Raw genomic sequence first — 21,109 nt, 5'->3', positions numbered from 1 at the left:
CACAACAATGACAAAACACAGCATAGAGAAACTGTCTCTGTTCAATTGAATCAATAACCTGGGAAAACTTGCTTAGGAACTGGTCCAAAGCATTCTATGTTGCAGAAGTAATTTTATAATCAGATATTTTCCTCACAGAAAATACACAGCAGTCCATTACTTTGTTTGTATTTCGAGCCATTACAACAACGTTGACGTTAATCATATTTAAACGGTGCAACAGCAAGCATGTAATAATAAGTGCAAAGTAAACAACAGCAAGAAGTATAGGGATTTTTTTACCGGCAGTTGACCTAGTAGTTGGCACCAGACAGAATAAATTGAGGGACAAATACAACACTTGCATCATGTCGGCGCTAAACGAGCAACATGTGTGGGGTACGCAGTGGCGGAAATTGTACTTTCCACCACAACATCCAGACACATTTCTGTTGGTGTCTGCACGTAGATGACCTTTCGTCTTCACCGCAGTCCCACTGAGAACTCTGCAGACAATGACCCGCTCTATTCACATGTGGACTCCATTATACAGCAATCCAGTACAAGCATTTTGTTGAAGGCTTTTTCTTTCAATACTTTCTTTCGCTACACCCCCCTCCTCCCCAAACCCAACTACCATTGTTCATTTGCATTTACATTTTTAATTTTAAATATAAAACTTGTATACACTACCACTCAAAAGTTTGGGATCACTTGCAAATTTCTTTGTTTTCCAAAGAAAAACACATTTGCATGTCACAAACAATTTTTTCTATTGCACAAACAATTTTAAAAAATGAGATGATTTTCAAAGAAGGATGTACATTTTTGCATAGAGGCCTACTATCAACAACTGTCAGTCCTCTGCATCAATCTCCTGGTATGGCTGCTAATCCAAGTTCATCATTTTATAAGGCTAATAGATGATTAGAAAAGCCATCTAAAAATCGTAACTAAAACTAAAATCTCTTGCCATGCTGTTAACTACTCCCTTCAGAGAGCAGCACAAACTGGGTCTAACAAGGACAGAAAAACGATGCAGACAAATATCTGAGAGTGTGTAGTTTAAGACAAAGACGCCTCACAGGTCGTCACCTGGCAGCTGCACTAAATAGTAGCCGTCAAACACCAGTGTCAGTATCAACAGTGAAGCGGCGACTTCAGGATGCTGGACTGCCAAAAAAAGCCATATCTCAGACTGGCCAAAAAACATTTTCAAGTTATCCCAAACTTTTGAGCGGTAGTGTACGTACCTAGTTGTAATTAATGATAATGTAAGATGAACAGGTGTTTTGTTTTGTTTTTAAACTGTGCCAGTGACTGATGTGTGAGTGGTTAGCGTGTAGGCCTCACAGCTAGGAGACCCGAGTTCAATTCCACCCTCTGCCATCTCTGTGTGGAGCTTGCATGTTCTCCCCGGGTTTTCTCCGGCTACTCCGGTTTCCTCCCACATTCCAAAAACATGCTAGGTTAATTAGCGACTCCAAATTGTCCATAGGTATGAATGTGAGTGTGAATGGTTGTTTGTCTATATGTGCCCTGTGATTGGCTGGCCACCAGTCCAGGGTGTACCCCGCCTCTTGCCCGAAGACAGCTGGTATAGGCTCCAGCACCCATCATGAGAATAAGCGGTAGAAAATCAATGAATCTGCTAAGTTTCACTTTCACTTTGCCTCATGTAACTATGGTGCGTTCAATGCACATGTCATTGCTTGGGGGAAACTTTTTTAAGTTAATTTGTGGGATCACAAATACCAAATGGATCTAGAAATAGCAACTGAGTGGTCAGATTATTGGCTGGAGGACCAGACTTGAGATCCCGGTGGGCCTTATGTTGATTCAGGAGATGATTAAAAGATTGTCTTATATGTGCTAATTCCCCTTCTACTTCATTTAGCTATAATTCAGGTATAAGATACCACACAAGTTATTTACAGAAGGGAGGAGGTCATCCCTCCAAATATAAAGTGACTTGTTCTGTCCTTGGTGAAAAGCCTTGCAGGACAATGGGGACAAGAGGTTTTCCAAAGGTCACAAGCAACAGGAAGCTAGAAGCTCAATTCCATATACAGTACTATACGTTGCTAATCATTCCATATCGTTGGTGTAACAACATGAAGAATTTGTAGTGAGTATTCGGTGACCAAGTGGGTTGTGTTGCAAGTGTTTTTGTAAGCAGCAGATTAAAGATCGAGACAGGAAGGGCCAGGTTTAAGGAAACAGGAAAAGTGATGCAAGGAAATGAACTACGTCAGCAGCCGGCCCATTCCAGCCTGCTAAAAGCAAAATTCGGTACCAGCGCAATTATGGAGTGGTTGCTCGGGGCACCAATGAAACTCGTACTTTTGACAGGTATGTGAGTTGGCTTCACAGTCTCTAGCATCTTTACACGTTTTAATGTTGTTGTCTACAATACATTTTTCCTTAACATTAACACTGAGGCATAACAACAGTAATTAACCTGTTTAGTGGAAAATATTATAATGTAATTACAGCGACTTGAGTTGAATGTGTTTAGGTCACCTACAGTACAGCCATAAAAGCTTTTATATATATTTATGTATATATACTAGATGACAAAATGGTGTATTTTAAGACATACAGACGTGTGTTATGTGTTTGTGTTGGTGCAGCATGGCTCTCCAGTCTGATGGACCCCTGCCGATTCTCTGACATTTGTGAGTCTTGCCACAAACTTGCGACATGTAAGGCTTTCAACGGCTCCAATGAGGCTTGCTTTTGTAACAATGGATATACTGGAGATGGGACTACGTTTTGCAATGGTAAATATCAACCTACAGCACCATTGTCTTCATGTTGAAGTGCATGTTTAAATGAGCCCCATTGTAATATTTTACTTTTATTTTACTTTTATTTAACTATGTGTCTCTGCCTACATCTGTAGGTTATATAGGCGGTATTTTGTTTAAGACTTTAAATTGTCACACATGATGCAATATGATGCTGTAAAATTAATGTTAACGCTTCTGGAGTAAGACGTTTTAAATTCGGAGGCCATATTCATAATAGGTGAATGAATATTCCACACATTAGTATGCAGAATACGTGTGAAATTACTATTACACCTAAAGTCACTCATCGGCTTGACATAATAAAGACAAATTATACATTTTTATACCGTGATCCCTCATTTATCATGGATAATTGGTTCCAGACCCAAAGTGAATTAACACCAAGTAGGATTCCTTATTTATGAATAGAGGGCAGAGAAATCCTCTTTATAGAGCCCTCCAGACATGAAATAACACCCCTATAGTCACTTGTATTGCCAATATAGTTGACATAAGAGAAAATAATATTATATACTGACACATGTTAGCATTGGAGGAGTTCTTTGCTGTTTTTCATTCTTCCTGTTTCTGGACATTACTTCCTGCGGTGGCTATTGTCTCATTACTGTAACAATTACTGACACCTTGTGACCAGTGTAGAATGCTGCAAATCATCACGTCTTTGAATGCATCTTCTCAATTCCTTATACTAGTATTTTCATTCATTTAGCCATTTTTTAAAGGCTTAATTTATTTATTGTTTTTTCATGTGGTTAGCACGCAGGCCTCACAGCAAGGAGACCAGGGTTCAATTCATCTCTGTGTGGAGTTTGAATAAGAAATGCCTATAATTCGACCATGAAACAGTGATGATTTATTATTTTCTTATTTATTATTATTCATAACAATAAATAAAAATAAAAATAAAAATAAAAATAAAAATAAAAATAAAAATAAAAATAAAAATAAAAATAAAAATAAAAATAAAAATAAAAATAAAAATAAAAATAAAATACAATTCAAATAAAATTCAAATATTTATATTATTATATAATAATAATAAGATTCATTATGATATATATTTTTATTATTATTATTATTAATAATAAGATTTATTTTAATATGTATTATTATTATTATTATTATTATTATTATTATTATTATTATTATTATTATTATTATTATTATTATTATTATTATTATTATTATTATTATTATGTGAAGCCGAGAAATTTGAAAGGCAAAGTGGCGAGTGGTAAGGCACGTGAAAATCATACAGTGTACCTATCAATATGTTTGTAGTGTTTATGAATCTATCTTTGGGAGTTTAAATTTGGAGGTACCACTGTGAAGAGACACCGTCAGTTTTATGCATCTTCTCGCTTCTGGAGTTTTGCACGTGTTTCCTGACGAAATGTAAACCCAACTGTAGCCACATAAACACTGGCAGATGATTTCTAGCACGAAGGGGGTTGAATAAAGTTCAGCGTAAAGTCAGTAACTCCACCATCATAATTTCATGCTGCTAGCTGCCTTTGCTGTATAAACAGAGAAAAGAGACATTTTTTTGTGCTGATAACGCAGATGAAACATGAAAGTGAGCACGCAGGAGCGATTGCTTGGGCATGACCGACTGCTAAAGCATCCTGTGCATGCTGTTAGGTATTTCCCTTTTGTATCCTAGTCACCTATCATGAGGAGGCAGGATATCCCCTCTTGGACAACCTTTGTGCAAAAAGTACAGATGAGAGTGTTTGTCATGCAGAAACACAAAAACAACAGTGGACGTTCAAGCCAGGTCACTTCCAGTAAAAGGTGAGGACAGAGACGGGTCACACGTCCACAAGGGACCCTCCCAGTCTTTGGACGGAACACAGATGAACAACAGAATCCCTAAAAGATTCTGACTGTCATCAACACATAGACAAATCATTTACAACCCGTGGGGGACATTTCATGTTAAATATTTGCATGAACATGCCTTAGAGCCAAAACAAAAAGTGTTTTGTTAGAGACTGAAGACGTCCCATGCTACCACCGTTTCAGTTTTTGTATTTTTATCTTTAGCTTGCTACAAACAGCAAATCCCTCAAACTTTACAGACAAGAGAAAGGAAATAATCACAGCATATTACAAGAATGCCTTGCGAGTAGAGATGTGTGACTCAAACATACAAGTTTTTTTTCTGTGGAAATAGTAAAATATCAAATCAACTCTCCTTTCTCCCTTAGCGACAAAGCTGCATCACGGGTATAATATAATTTTCACTGATTCACGGAAGTTCAACGAAGACTCGTCCTTCACTGACTCACGGGTACTGGACCAAGACTCGAGTTTCACTGATTCATGGGTGCTTGATGGAGACTCAGGTTTCATTGACATATTTGACAACGACAAAAGTGTTGGGTGTTGATTTACAGGATCTCAATGAAGACTCAAGTTTCACTGTCACACAGTGTAATATAGGGACTCGATTTTCATGGACTCACGGGTACTCGATGAAAACTTGAGTTTTACTGCTTCACGGGTGTTTTACCGGGACTCGATTTTCACTGACTCACGGTGACTCAAACAAGACTTGAGTTTTATTGATTCACAGGTGCTTTACCGGGACTCAACTTTCACTGACTCACGGCTACTCAACCAAGACTTGAGTTTTACTGATTCACCAGTGTTTTACCGGGACTCGATTTTCACTGACTCACAGCTACTCGACCATCACTCGAGTTTCACTGATTCATGGGTACTTGACGAAAATTTGAGTATCACCGACACATGGATACTCGATGGAGACTCGGGTTTCATTGACTCCATGAGTGCTCGACGGAGACATGATTCACAGGAGCTCAACGAAGACTCACGCTTCACTGGCATACAGGTGGTGGACGGAGACTCGAGTTTCATTGACTTACAGGTACTTGGCAAAGACACGAGTGCTGAGTGCTGATTTACAGGATCTCAACGAAGACTCAAGTTTCACTGCCACAAGGTGTTTTACAGGGACTCGATTTTCACTGACTCACGGCTACTCGACCAAGACTTGAGTTTTACTGATTCACGGGTGTTTTACCGGGACTCGATTTTCACTGACTCACGGCTACTCGACCAAGACTTGAGTTTCACTGATTTGTGGGTGCTTGATGAAAATTTGAGTATCACCGACACATGGATACTCGATGGAGAATCGGGTTTCATTGACTACATCGGTGCTCGACAGAGAAATGATTCACAGGAGCTCAACGAAGACTCAAGTTTCACTGGCACACAGGTGCTGGACTGAGACTCAATTTTCACGGACTCACGGGTACTCGATGAAGACTTGAGTTTTACAGACCAAGACTTGATTTTTACTGATTCACAGGTGTTTTACCAGGACTCGATTTTCACTGACTCAGAGCTACTCGACCAAGACTCGAGTTTCACTGATTTGTGGGTGCTTGAAGAAAATTCGAGTATCACTGACACATGGATACTCAATGGATTACGAGTATTTGACAAAGACACGAGTGCTGGGTGCTGATTTACAGGATCTCGATGAAGACTCAAGTTTCACTGTCAGTTTACAGGGACTCGATTTTCAATGACTCACGGGTACTCGACCAAGACTTGAATTTTACTGATTCACAGGTGTTTTACCGGGACTCAAGTTTCATTGACTCACAGCTACTCAACCAAGACCTGACTTTTACTGATTCACAGGTGTTTTCCGGGACTCAATTATCACTGACTCATGGCTAGTCGACCAAGACTTGACTTTTACTGATTCACGGGTGTTTTACCGGGACCCGAGTTTCATTGACTCACAGGAACTGAGTTTGACTGATGACTGTTTGACTGTTTGACTGACTCACAGTTACTTGATGAAGACTCAAATTTCTCGAACTCGCAGGTGCTTGACAAAGACTTGAGTTGGTAAGACTCACAGGTACGTCACAAAGAATCAAGTTTGAGTTTCACTGAGAAAGAATCCAGTTTGACTGATTGCAAAAACTGGCAAACTAGATTCACACTGGGATATGTGTATTACTGTGTTAAGTTATTATGCAAATACATCTCTTGTAATCCAAAAGGCATCTGGTTAAAGAAAATTAACAGCAATAGATTTCGTTTGGAATACAACTTTCCCATACTGTTATGTCCTTATAATATCATTTCTTGTCTCCAGGAATTAGCCAGCGATCATTAGATTTGATGATTATATTTCTACAGCATGTGACCGTGAAATAAACGTTGGTGTTTCTTGTCTAACTTGGTGTCCACGTCTTCTTTCTGCAGATGACAACGAATGCCAGAATGTGACCAACATCTGTGGGAACAGAGGTAACTGCACCAACACGGTGGGCAGCTACTACTGCACGTGTTTACCTGGATACACGTCAACTGGACAGGCCGAGTTCCAGACAAACGATGGCACGGAGTGTGTAGGTAACGTACAAAAGTCAGCCACTCTTATGTTAAATGTGTTTTTAATCCTTTTTATTTGGATTGCGTGATAGCCATCACTTCACAACATTATCGGCTTGTGTGTGTACCAGAAGTTATTCGACTGACAATGCACTGAGCTATTAGATTTCAGCAAATGAGCTACACCATTAATGAAAGTTCTGAGGACTTGTATAGCAGAGTAAGTCGTAAATCGAACCAATTTGCTGACCGCCTGTAAAGGCATTTGTAGCACACACAGCTGTTAGGTGTTAGTCGCTGGAGTTGTGTGTGAAAGTGCAAACTGTTTTTTCTTTCACTGAACTATGGAAGATAAACACGTTGGGAGGTGAGTTCACTTGCTTCCCAGCTGCTGTTGAGAGAATTCACTTGAGAACTTCGGCTCCATATGCGCCGTGAATGCCGCACCTTTGATGCAAATCTACAGTACAATATACAGTACAGTGCGGGTCTGTTTCCCAGCCCACACACAGAATGGAAAATTTTTAAAAAGACTACTCGTTATGATGCGTTATTACGACGGAAAATAAATGAAATGAAGTTACCAATTACAATGGTTTGATTTAATTATGAGTAATTATAATGTTATTTTCTTTGCCATCACATTGTGTTTACTTTGAAAGAGAAGCTAAGATCTTTGTGTTCATTGTTCAGACATTGATGAATGTGAGGGAGGACAAGCCTGCGGACCAAATTCCCACTGTCATAATACCAATGGATCTTTCTATTGCACCTGCCAGCGTGATTACATCCCGACTTCTGGCACCAAGCACTTTCATCCAGAGCGAGGTGGAAGATGTAAAGGTCAGTTCGAGAAGAATAGACATGCATATTCACCGCATTTGCTCATACTTGGGTTTAGATTTATGCACAGTTGCCTTCACGCTTGCACACAGAGCCTCTGAAACACCGCAACCCACATGACAATTCCAGTGGAAGTGTTGCTATTACGTAAATATGAGACTGTTTGATTGACTGTAATAACCCTTTTAGCGGAGGTCCACCTGGCAATCAAAAAGCTGCTTTGGGTAATTGTTGTTTTTCAGAGCATCCCCAAAAATACTGCCATGATAACATCGGGTGCATCGCAAAAACTGTCAACAGAACACTTGAATATGTAAGTACTCCACTTTTGGTATTCAGTTCAATAGTGTAAACACAGCTGATTGCATCACACAACCAATGGGAATGCAACTATCTTAACCCGAGGAAAATGATGCAACATGACCACAGGCATGTTAAACTCTCGTGCTCCCTAGGACCAACGTTTGGGACCCTGATTTGTAGCCCCAATATAAAAACACACTAAGTGACCTCGAACCCATAAGAGCACCACCGAATGTAAAACAAAATACTGTTTTGTCTCCATTTAGATGAGTAACCTCACTGAGCCCTTGAGCCTACTGAGTGAAATTGCTGAGCAGACGTCTGGCGAGTTGACCTCAGTGGAAGTGATCGCCTACGTGGAGGCCTTGAGTCGATCGACGTCGCTGGCAGCAGGGGCAAATGGTCTCACTGTCAAACCCGCTGCTGTCCACTCGACTCTCACAGTAATCCTCGCTCGCCTCCTCTCTTTTCTCATTCCCTGTTTGGTTTTTCTCACATTTTCTGATCAATGGTGCCTCTAAATAGAATTTAGATCCACCACCTAAATCTAAATGTTAAATGTATGGGCTAAAATATAAACATTAAATTGAATAATGTTCATTCATTCATTTTTTACTGCTTATCCTCATGATGGTCGCAGGGGGTGCTGGAGCCTATCCCAGCTGTATTCGGGCGAGAGGCAGGGTACACCCTGGACTGGTTGCCAGCCAATCACAGGGCACATATAGACAAACAACCATTCACACTCACATTCATACCTATGGACAATTTGGAGTCGCCAATTAACCTAGCATGTTTTTGGAATGTGGGAGGAAACCCACGCATGCACGGGGAGAACATGTAAACTCCACACAGAGATAGCGGAGGGTGGGATTGGACTCGGGTCTCCTAGCTGTGAGGTCTGCACGCTAACCACTCGACTGCAGCCTGAAAAATGTTAAAAAATGTTAATCTTTTAAAATTTTAAATAGTAATAGAAAATGTTTTATTTTTATTTTTATTTTTATTTTTATTTTTATTTTTATTTTTATTTTTATTTTTATTTTTATTTTTATTTTTATTTTTATTTTTATTTTTATTTATTTTTTATTACAATACAATATAATGTAGCTGTGCAGTTCTAATTTACAAGAAACAAGATTAGAAAGTCTGGTCTGTCGCAAGAAAACATGATGACATGTTCCATATACAATAAGGAAAATAGTCCGCACAAAACCTCACCCAATTTCCATCCACTATGCCACTAAAACCAGACATATTTTCATTATTTATTTCAAAATACTCGGGATTGGTGGAAGGAATCTCCAGGTTTAACCGGAAACGATCTCTTTCTCAGAAATTAGTTAAAGCGGTGAACAACTTGGTGGAGAAGGAGGAGCTGGTGGCATGGAACAGGATTAAGGAAGCACGTCGGGAACAAACCATCACCAAGCTGCTGCACTCTGTCGAGGAAAGCGCTCTCACTCTGGCCAGTGGCCTGAAAACGCCAAATCAACTTCAAATCAAAGACACACAAATGGGTGAGAATTCAACGACTGATTTGGTTTCACCTGTCTGTCTGATGATGAATTGTTATCGAGGTATTTTTCTCACGTCAGTCCTCTTCCACAGAATTGAGACTCATCACTTTTGATGCCGGTCGTAAGACAGCCGCGTTGTCCTCCAACATGGGCGGTGACCTCATGACTCTAACACCAAAGATGAGACCAAAAGAGGAGAGGAATGGTAAGACTAGAATGGTTAAGTGCCTTGGGGTCTTGTTGTTGTAAGGGAGGATTGGTGCAGCATCTGCAGTGATGTGGACTTGCATCCGTCCATTGTTGTGGTGACGGGAGTCAATCTGGGGCGTCAATCAAAGGCCAAGATTGTCGGTACAAGTTGCCAAAATGAGGTTCCTCCACAAGGTTGGCTGGGCTCCGACCCAGATGAGTTGGTTTGGGCATCTGGTCATTCCATAGTTTGATTCCTCATACTGAAATGCTATGGCTTTTTAACGTAGTCCTAGCATAGAAGTGTTTCAAACGTACTTCTTCTCTGAGATCATATTTCTCCTCTCTTGTAGAGAAGTATTGGATGACATTTTTAGATAATTGGTTATTTTTAGCCTTATGCATTATTTTAGCTGTTTGAACATGAACTATATCAGCAAGTTGAAGTATTTGTCATTTTAGAAATAAGGAGTTAGTATGTTCTCTGTAGGCGGCATTATGAATTATCCTAACTGACCTTTCTTTTACAGTACATTTAGTGAGTGAAGATTGCTTTTATAGTTATTAGCCCATATTTCCACACAATAAGTAAGATATGGTAGAACCAGAGAGCAATAAAGAGTGTGGAGTGATTTCTGATTGAGAACAAATTTTGCTTTGTTCAATATTGAAATATTGAACAAAGAAATAGAGAAGATGCCTGCATTTCGAAGAGGTTACACCAAGAATGGCAAGTGCAGCCAGTATTTTCATCCATCCATCCATCCATTTTCTCAGAAGTCTCAGTGGGGAAGTCCAGGTTTTGGGGTCTACAGCCACCTTATTCAGTTCCACTGGGAGGACGCCAAAGCGTTCCCAGGCCCAGCTGTAAGACACGATCCCTAAATAGTGTTGTGGGTCTCAAGTATTTGAAGTCAAGAGACTAAAGTCCTGTCAGTTGAGTTGCAAGTCTTCGGGGCATGACTGACCGGTAGGAGGTCTTGGCCTTAGAATCCGCTATGAGGAGCTGGACGAAGCAGCCGGGAAAAGGGAAGTCTGCTCCATTTTTTTTGTGTATTCCTTCATAAGACCATTTAACAGGAGGTTAGAATTGTCTAATGTTGGATCTCAGAGAGGAGATGATTGAGTTGAGGTAGGACTCAAGTTTTGCTATTTTGCATTATGTAACCTGTTCCCACACCATTGGAACCATTTTTTATGTCATGGTTGGAATGGTTGGTAATTATTAGTTGTGACTCTGGGATACAAAGGCATCGCGGCTGGAGCAGTTACACAAATGTACGAGCCAGAAAAACACAAAGGCTGTCTAGGAAGCACAGCTTGGGCTAACATGGAATTACCGTGATCGATGGAGAAAAAATGGAAACTTGCCCAAAAAGAAAAAAGAACAACAAGATCTTGAAATAATGTCCAATCTAGTATGTGTTGCGGCCAAGATATTGTATTAAAATTCTATGCTGATTGTTTACAGTACTAGTCTAGGCCCCACAGACAAGAGAACAAAAAGGTTTGACTCTTTTCTAATATTTGTTCAACTTGTGTTGTCCATCAGAAAGCGTGTCAGTGGTGTTTGTGCGATATGACAGCATGGCAGACATCCTGAAGCCAAGCATCGACCCGGGTGTCACTGACTACTCACGCTATTCAGAAACAGGGGAAATCACTGTCAACTCCCAAGTGGTGGCGGCTGCCGTCAAACCCGCTGATGCCTACCAGCTTGACCATGTCACCTTCACTCTGAGGCACGTCAAGGTAAAGACCCACGGACATGATGGCTTTCACTCCAAATGCATGATGCTTTCAATTTGCAGTGCAAGACTTTTTTGGGGGGGTGGGGGGTCTGCATCTTTAGACTTCCTGTTGAGTTTACACATCACGCCTACTATAACATTTAAAATTATTGAAAAGTTAGAGGCTGCACGGTGGTCGAGTGGTTAGCGCACAGACTCACAGCTCGGAGACCAGGGCTCTATTCCACCCTCGGACATCTCTGTGTGGAGTTTGTATGTTCTCCCTGAAAATAATAGTATATACTGACACATGTTAGAGTTTTTTGCTGTTTTTCATTCTTCCTGTTTCTGGATATTACTTCCTGCGGTGGCTATTGTAACAATTACTGACACCTTGTGACCAGTTTAGAATGCTACAAATTATCACGTCTTTGAATGCATCTTTTCTCTGGGTACTCCGGTTTCCTCCCACATTCCAAAAACATGCTAGGTTAATTAGCGACTCCAAATTGTCTATAGGTATGAATGTGAGTGTGAATGGTTGTTTGTCTATATGTGCCCTGTGATTGGCTGGCCACCAGTCCAGGGTGTACCCCGCCTTTCGCCCAAAGACAGCTGGGATAGGATCCAGCAACATTCAGATTAAACCATTCAGATCAGTGATAACGGTTGTTATGATTGGACACCAGCTGATTTATAGATATCAATGCAACTTTCTAATTAACCTAAGGTTTTATTCACGTGGAGTCATTTGGCCCCATAACTATAGACTAGCTTCTTGCTAGTTAGAACCAAAACAGAAGGCGTTCAAGGCCATTCCATGCTAATTAATCAGGCGTAGGACTCGATATGACTTTACTCACTTACTGTGTCTTAGTCTTATGGTTTGATGAAACGGGATCAGTTTTCGGCCAACCACCATAAGGTCTGTGTCTGTGTCCTCTGAAGCCCATCGACACCAACTCTGATGTGACCAAGTGTGCCTTCTGGGAGTACACCACCGAAAACCTGCAGGGCCACTGGGCTATACATGGCTGCAAGACCGTACACGCCAACAGCAATGTGACTACCTGCACCTGCAACCACCTCACCCACTTTGCTATCCTCATGTCCTCTGGGCGAGCCAACGTGAGGGGTTCTTAGTTTTGTTTAACAGGTGTTAACTCAGATTAATCTAGCAATTAATATTTATCCTTTCCTTTCTGTCCGTCAGTTGATGGCCCACCAAACAGTCCTGACTCGCATCACCCAGCTGGGGATGGTCATCTCCCTCATCTGTCTGTCCATGTGCATCTTCACTTTCTGGTTCTTCAGTGGGATCCAGAGCACCAGAACCACCATTCACAAGAACCTGTGCTGCAGTCTTTTCATGGCCGAGTTCATTTTCTTGGTGGGAATCAACATGAACAGACACAAGGTGACGATAATGAAGCCCCTAATGTTGTGAACAAAGACACAATGACCACTGTAATAACTCAAAATTGACAATAGTAATTGAAATATGCATCTTGATAAGCGTCAAAGCTTCAAAGAGACATCTGGAGATGTTTGCAAATGCAAAGAAAGAAGCATTGAGAGAAAAGAACAGCACACAAACTGTATTCTGGAGGAGACTCGCTTCTGTTCTAAGGCTGGTCTCTAATCTGTGTACGGTCAAAACATTCTGAGCCAAATGTCGGGGTCCGAAACCTTGGTCAGTCGCAGGTCATGGGTCGTCCAACAGAACAATGGTACCTTGTGACCTTCAGTTCACATTGGCTTTTTTGCATTGTATCATTGAATTGGGTTTCTTCAAAAGATGCGGCGGCGCTGGATTCTGTCAGCTGCCTCGAAGTTTATTTTCTAGAACCAAGACGTTTCTAGAAGTTTGGGTCGTCCAACAGAACAATGATAGAAAACACTACCAAAACTATTGTTCTTTTATGAATCGTAATTACAATCCGGTTGACCATCTGTAGAAAGTCTGAGCAATGAACCAAAATACCGATGGACAGTAGGGATGAGTACCAAAACTTGGCCTTAGACTTGAGTCATAATTTTGATGACTTTGGACTCCACTTGATAATATCATCAAAGACTTGCAACTCAACTGACAGGACTTTAGTCTTGTGACTTCAAAATACTTGAGACCCAGAACACGATGGAGGGATCGTGTCTTACAGTTGGGCCTGAGAACGCTTTGGCGTCCTCCAAGTGGAACTGGATAAGTTGGCTGGAGACCCCAAAACCTGGACTTCCCTACTGAGACTACTGAGAAAATGGATGGATGGATGGATGAAAATACTGGCTGCATTTGCCATTCTTGGTGTAACCTCTTCGAAATGCAGGCATCTTCTCTATTTCTTTGTTCAATATTTCAATATTGAACAAAGCAAAATTTGTTCTCAATCAGAAATCACTCCACACTCTTTATTGCTCTCAGGCTCTACCATATCTTACTTATTGTGTGGAAATATGGGCTAATAACTATAAAAGCAATCTTCACTCACTAAATGTACTGCAAAAAAGGTCAGTAAGGATAATTCATAATGCCGCCTAGAGAGAACATACTAACTCCTTATTTCTAAAATCCAATACTTAAACATCCTGATATAGTTCATCTTCAAACAGCTAAAATAATGCATAAGCCTAAAAATAACGAGAGGAGAAATATCATCTCAGGGAAGAAGTACATTAGAAACACTTCTATGCTAGGACTACATTATGCTAGCCATAGCATTTCAGTATGTGGAATCAAACTATGGAATGGATTGAGTAAGGAAATCAAACAATGCACAACGATGAGCCAATTCAAGAAACAATACAAGCAGTTGATGTTTGCTAAATACAAGGATGAAGAGTCTTGAACCAGTCATGATGTGCTATATATATATCACTATATTGACACTTACTATGGTACCCATTATGTCATTGGATGGTCATATCACCTCGTACTTTGGTACGGGACAAAAAAATTAAAATTAAAATTAAAATTAAAATTAAAATTAAAATTAAAATTAAAATTAAAATTAAAATTAAAATTAAAATTTGGAAAGCAGGAAGTGAACAAATGTAACAGTTACTGATTGTAAAAGTACCAGATGGAGGGGTAGGATTTAATAAGCTTTGCTTCTTCCTACTCCTTTTGGACATGTGGAACTGTGAACTGATTATGTGATGCATTCAATTGTAATCTGATGCATGTTCAAATGAAATAAAACCATTACCGTTACCATTTCTGATGGGGGGAAAAAAAACCATCAGTTAAGTGAACCACCTGCAGAGGAACCTAGATGTCGAAATAAGGAAAAGAAAGCAAGACGAATAAACATACTAATGTCTCTCTGCAGGGATGTTAGCGATGAGGAACATGATGCTGTTTTCCTTTTCGTCGTGATTGAACGCCCCTCTCCAAATGGCGTCGTGCATCCAACTCTGTGGGCAGACGACTTCTCGCGGATATGAAAGTCCGGCTTCCTTTTATGTATCATTTTCTAGCGTCTCGTTATATAGCGATATCATTTAACTTTTATGGCTGCAAGGGAGCGTGTGGGACGAACACAAAAATCAAACATTTTTATACGTTTCTTAGGTCATTCAAGAGGCTTGTCAGATGAAATAATCTCGCCCTTTCTCTTTGTCTGTTTCCTGGCAGCTCTTCTGCTCGGTTATTGCGGGGCTCCTGCACTATTTCTTCCTGGCGGCCTTTGCCTGGATGTGCATCGAGGGCATCCATCTGTACTTAATAGTGGTTGGCGTCATCTACAACAAAGGCTTCCTGCACCGCAACTTCTACATCTTCGGTTATGGAAGCCCGGCAGTGGTGGTCGCCATCTCGGCCACGTTGGGTTCCAAGTATTACGGCACGGATAAAATGTGAGCATTCATCTACATGTATTGAGCTCTCAGTCTATCTTCAATAAAAACTAAGGTGATGGCTGTTTATTAACTGGGCTTATTATTAAAAACTCTTTGAGTGTCTTCACATTCAAAGAGGAGTCAAGGCGGTATTGATTCAAATCAGATCACATAGAAGCTGAGATTCAGGGATAAAAAGGCAGGCAAAATTCAATTAATCAAGTCGGCTAAGTGAGACATCCTGCATTCGCATTTCAGGTGTTGGCTGAGCACAGAGAATCACTTCATCTGGAGCTTCATTGGACCCGCCTGTTTGATCATCCTGGTAAGCGTACTCGGAGCATGCCGCTTTTTATTGACTCGAACTGAAGCGTGATGTGATGCGATTGTGTTGATCTTCGTCACGCAGGTGAATTTACTCGCCTTCGGAGTGATCATCTATAAAGTCTACCGACACATGGTGGTGAAGAAGCCTGAAATAAGCCACTATGAGAACATCAGGTAGGATGATTACCGTATTTTCTGGATTATAAGTCACACTTTTTTCATAGGTTGGCTGTTCCTGTGACTTGTACTCCAGAGCGACTTATAAATTAAAAAGTGTTTATGTTACATAAACACTGGACACCTTTTCTGTTCATGTTTATTTTTTGTGTAGCTGAATAACCATTGTGTTAGCATATCTTACACCTATTCAGCCCGTTCTGTATTCTTTTATTATTACAAAAAATTACCCGAAAAAAATCCAGTTCGGCTTACACTATCGCTCAAAAGTTTGGGCTCACTTGCAAATTTCTTTGTTTTCCAAAGAAAAACACATTTTCATGCATTTCACAAAAATTTGTATCAATTTCACAAACCATGAAAATGAATTAGATGATTTTCAAAGAAGCATGTACATTTTTTGCAACCGTTTAACCAAAGAAATCAAGGAATTATTTTTTTTGCCTGAATTAAGCATTTAAGCATGAAGATGGCTACATGAACTAATCATAATAGTGACTATAGGGATGTTATATCATGTCTAGAGGGCTCTAATAATGTTAAAAAGCCCTATATAGATGGTTATAATTTCAAAGAAATTTTACTTTGTGGAAATTCACTTTGTGTGTGTGGGGGGGGGGGGGTGCAACTGTTTAACCAAAGAAATCAAGGAATTATTATTTTTTTGCCTAAATTAAGCATTTAAGCATGAAAATGGCTTACGCTGTCATTTTGATGACATGTTCAAAGACATGTCGTAATGTGTAGTATTGTATGTTAATCATGCTAGTGACTATAGGGATGTTATATCATGTCAAGAGGGCTCTAATAATGTTAAAAGCCCTATATAGACGGTTGTAATTTCTAAGAAATTCTACTTTGTGGAAATGCAATCATCACAGGGAAGGGGGGGTCTGCAACCGTTGAACCAAAGAAATCAAGGAATTATAATTTTTTTCCTAAATTAATTTAAGCATTTAAGCATAAAAATGGCTACATTAACTAATCATGATAGTGACTATAGGGATGTTATATCATATCTAGAAGGCTCTAATAATGTTAAAAAGCCCTTTATAGACGGTTATAATTTCTAAGAAATTCAGTCATCACGGGGGGGGGGGGTGTCTGCAACCGTGTAACCAAAGAAATCAAGGAATGATTTGGATTTTTTTTTGCCTAAATGAAACATTGAAGCATGAAAATGGCTACGTGAACTTAAAATACAAACATAAGGCGTTCAGATGACATGTTCAAAGACATGTCGTAACATGTAGTATTGTAAGTTAATCATGCTCGTGACTATAGGGATGTTATATCATGTCTAGAGGGCTCTAATCATGTTTAAAAGCCCATATAGACGGTTATATTTTCAAAGGAATTGTACTTTGTGGAAGTAAGTCTCACAGGGAGGTGCAACCAAAGAAATCAGGGAAAGATTTTTTTTGCCTAAAGTAAGCATTTAAGCATGAAAATGGCTACATGAACTAATCATGCTAGTGACTATAGGGGTGTTATATCATGTCTAGAGGGCTCTAATAATGTAAAAAAAAAGCCCTATATAGACGGTTATAATTTCTAAGAAATGAAGTTGTACTTTGTGGAAATTCACTCATCACAGGGGGGCGGGGGGGGGTCTGCAACCCTTTAACCAAAAAAATCAAGGAATTATTTTTTTTGCCTAAATTAAGCATTTGAACATAAAAATGGCTACATAAACTAAAATACAAACATAAGGCGTTCAGATGACATGTTCAAAGACATGTCGTAACGTGTAGTATTGTTCATTGTAAGTTCATCATGCCTGTGACTATAGGGATGTTATATCATGTCTAGAGGGCTCTAATAATGTTGAAAAGCCCTATATAGACACAAAGCTTTGTGTTATTTCTTATTGGGTGTAGTCCTGATTCTGATGAGTTATTAGTTAGCTTTACACGGACGACTCTGTACAATATATCAATGTATCCAAGTTCCGAGCCTATAGTATTGTATGTTGAAGATTTGCTGAAAGATACGTTGTGCTTGTCCAACCAGGTCGTGTGCCCGCGGGGCCGTGGCGCTGCTCTTTGTGCTGGGCGCCACGTGGGCCTTCGGAGTGCTGCACATCCTCTACGAGAGCACACTGACGGCTTATCTCTTCACCATCACCAACGCCTTCCAGGGCATGTTCATCTTCATCTTCCTCTGTGTGCTCTCCAGAAAGGTAACATCTCATTACATCTCGTTGTTTCTTTCTTTGATACGTTTTGTCTTTGCCATGCAATCCTATAACACAGCAGAAAACGTGACGCTCACTATCCTGGACAGAAGTGGACTTTTATTGAATACATTGATATATTGTGGCTGGAAATTGATCACCAAAATAGCGACTTTAACTTTAACAAATCAGGGCCCACTTGAAAACCTAAAAATGTCTGCGGCCCAACTTTGTCCAATAAACAGTACATAGACAGAATGCTGCGTTCTCAGAGCACTTAACTTTACTAAAATTAAAATTAAAATTAAAATTAAAATTAAAATTAAAATTAAAATTAAAATTACAATTACAATTACAATTACAATTACAATTACAATTACAATTAATTATTAGACTATTAATATTAATTTATCAATTTTCTACTGTTTTCTACTATCAAATATTAATAATATTATATAGAATACTATATATATTAATATTATATATAATTTTATTAGAAATATAATATGATATTCATATTAATAATATTATATATATTATTATTGTACATAATATTGTAATAAATATTATATATAATATTATTTATATATTATATATATTATATTTAATATTATATTCATTCATTCATTCATTTTCTACTGCTTATCCTATTAAATATTAATAATATTATATATAATACTATATATATATTAATATTATATATAATTTTATTATACATAACATTATAATATGATATTCATATTAATATTTTATATAATATTATTGTACATAATATTATAATATAATATTCATATTAATATTAATATTATTAATAATATTTTATTATCATAAAAAGTGTGTATTCAAGACTGGCATGATGACCAGAGAGCTTAGGCCTATAAATATTTTTTTTATCATGCAATAAATATTCTACAATAAAAATAATAACAAAAATAATATTTGCAATAATGTTGCAAATATTCCCACACAGTCTTTCTTATTGTACAGTATTGCATCTAACAAGATATTAAAGATGAAACGTGAAGAATGTCAATTTCTTTCCTCACTGATAATTATTTCACATTATTTTCTATCACTACAGTGAATAAAAATATATAATTACTTGCCATAAAATGTGTCTGAAGCGGATTAACTAGATTTACATGATTACTTATGGGAAATATTGTTTTGGTTTTCTTACATTTTGGAATCAAACCCAAGGTTTGACCGTACAGTAATCCCTCACCACTACAGGTTCCAATTCCACGTTATTCCACTTATTAATAAATCTTTATTATTGTGTTTTGTTTTTTTCCAGATTCAAGAGGAGTACTACAGGCTTTTCAAGAACATACCATGCTGTTTCGAATGCCTTCGATGAATTCAAGCCTTTTGTCTGTCAGTTCGATTCCCATTCCCACACATTCTGCTCAGAGTAACTCAACAACACATTTTTAATACATGATTTTGGTCATGAATGCATCCTTATAGCATAGCACACCTGTACTTGAACTACGCCTGTGTTTAAATGTTAAATTAATAATAAAAAATCGTCAAACTAAGCTCTCGTATGTGCTGACTTGCCCTTACCAGTCCACTGAAAGAAAGAGGATGCCGCCATCTAGTGGTCAGAATATAATTAACGCCCCGAGTATGCAGTGAAAACATATTTACATATATCATCATGTTTTATTTTTTTACTTGACGGATTCCTTTCACAATCTGCTTAATATTTTTAATATGATTCTTATCGTAGATATTAGTAGTATGTTAATGACTACCGTGCTGCAGGATGTACCTGCTGCTGCCGTCCACATGTAGTTATACTTTCCGTCGCTAGATGGCAGCAGAGTACTGAGTAAGTATGGAAGTCGCTCATGTACTGTAACCTGACATTCAGAATGATATTTCATTTCAATTCAATTATTGTGGCGCCTTCAGTCACAAAAGCCAACGTATTTCAAGAGTGATTGCAACATTGATTGACTTTATTATGGGTTTGGTTGTTTTATGTTGTTTACACTCCTTTTAATAGTTGATTCTGTTCTGTTCTAAAAATACAAATATTTACTTTCTTGTCGACTTTGATGTCATGATGTTTTTCCACAACCAAATATTCCTAAAATTACAACTTTATTTTTTGTTATATATTATTATTATTATTATTATTATTATTATTATTATTATTATTATTATTATTATTATTATTATTATTATTATTATTATTATTATTATTATTATATATTTATTTATTTTATTATTTTTTTAATTATTCTAATATTAGTTTAAAAAAATATTCAGAATTAAATCTATGTAATCAAAATTATTTTTTTCTGCATAATATTGGTTTATCTTCAGAATTAAAAAATACAATTTTATTTTCATTTTGTTCATTTCTTGTACTATTTTTTTTATATTTATGTTTTGTTATTATTCATCATAATATTGAGACATTATTATTTTCATACAATTCCAACTTGTTTTCCTGATATATTAAAATGTTTTTTTCGTAATATTTTAACTTTATTTATTCTCAACCGATTCGCAGTGTTTTTTTGAGGTTTTTGTTTTGTTTTTTGTTATTGTTTAGTTTTCTTGTATCATATTTTTAGAATGTGTCGCGGGCCAATAAAAAACAAACATCTGCGGGCCGCATATGACCCTCAACCGCACTTTGGAAACCCGTGCTGTATACCATATGTTTGCAAAGGTTTCTTTATGTGTGAAACTAAATGAAAATAGTATTTTATAATTAGGAGAGGCACATGAAAAATACATTTTTTGGTGTATTGTGTTTTTTAACCACTAACTCTTGAAATAAACAGCTGGGATCTACTGTCCAATTTTGAAAAA

At 38.2% G+C, this 21,109-nt stretch overlaps 1 protein-coding gene across 1 annotated transcript; it reads left to right on the top strand.

The window, feature by feature from the left end:
* The first annotated feature begins 2,225 nt into the window (after positions 1-2,225).
* Positions 2,226-19,897, top strand: adgrl4 (adhesion G protein-coupled receptor L4). Its single transcript, XM_058074214.2, has 16 exons — positions 2,226-2,331; positions 2,613-2,762; positions 7,047-7,196; positions 7,869-8,018; positions 8,261-8,331; positions 8,588-8,764; positions 9,658-9,841; positions 9,933-10,046; positions 11,583-11,782; positions 12,709-12,888; positions 12,974-13,177; positions 15,395-15,615; positions 15,856-15,922; positions 16,007-16,098; positions 18,115-18,283; positions 19,575-19,897. The coding sequence occupies exons 1-16, from the start codon at positions 2,286-2,288 to the stop codon at positions 19,635-19,637; spliced, it is 2,238 nt and encodes a 745-aa protein (XP_057930197.2). The 5' UTR covers positions 2,226-2,285; the 3' UTR covers positions 19,638-19,897.
* Positions 19,898-21,109: the final 1,212 nt, after the last annotated feature.

This window comes from Doryrhamphus excisus, linkage group LG4 (assembly GCF_037039965.1).
Source record: "Doryrhamphus excisus strain RoL-2023G ecotype Guam linkage group LG4, RoL_Dexc_Guam_v1.1, whole genome shotgun sequence".
Classification (NCBI taxonomy): Eukaryota; Metazoa; Chordata; class Actinopteri; order Syngnathiformes; family Syngnathidae; genus Doryrhamphus; species Doryrhamphus excisus.
The sequence above is the reverse complement of the archived record's forward strand: the minus strand, read 5'-3'. Positions and strand labels throughout refer to the sequence as shown.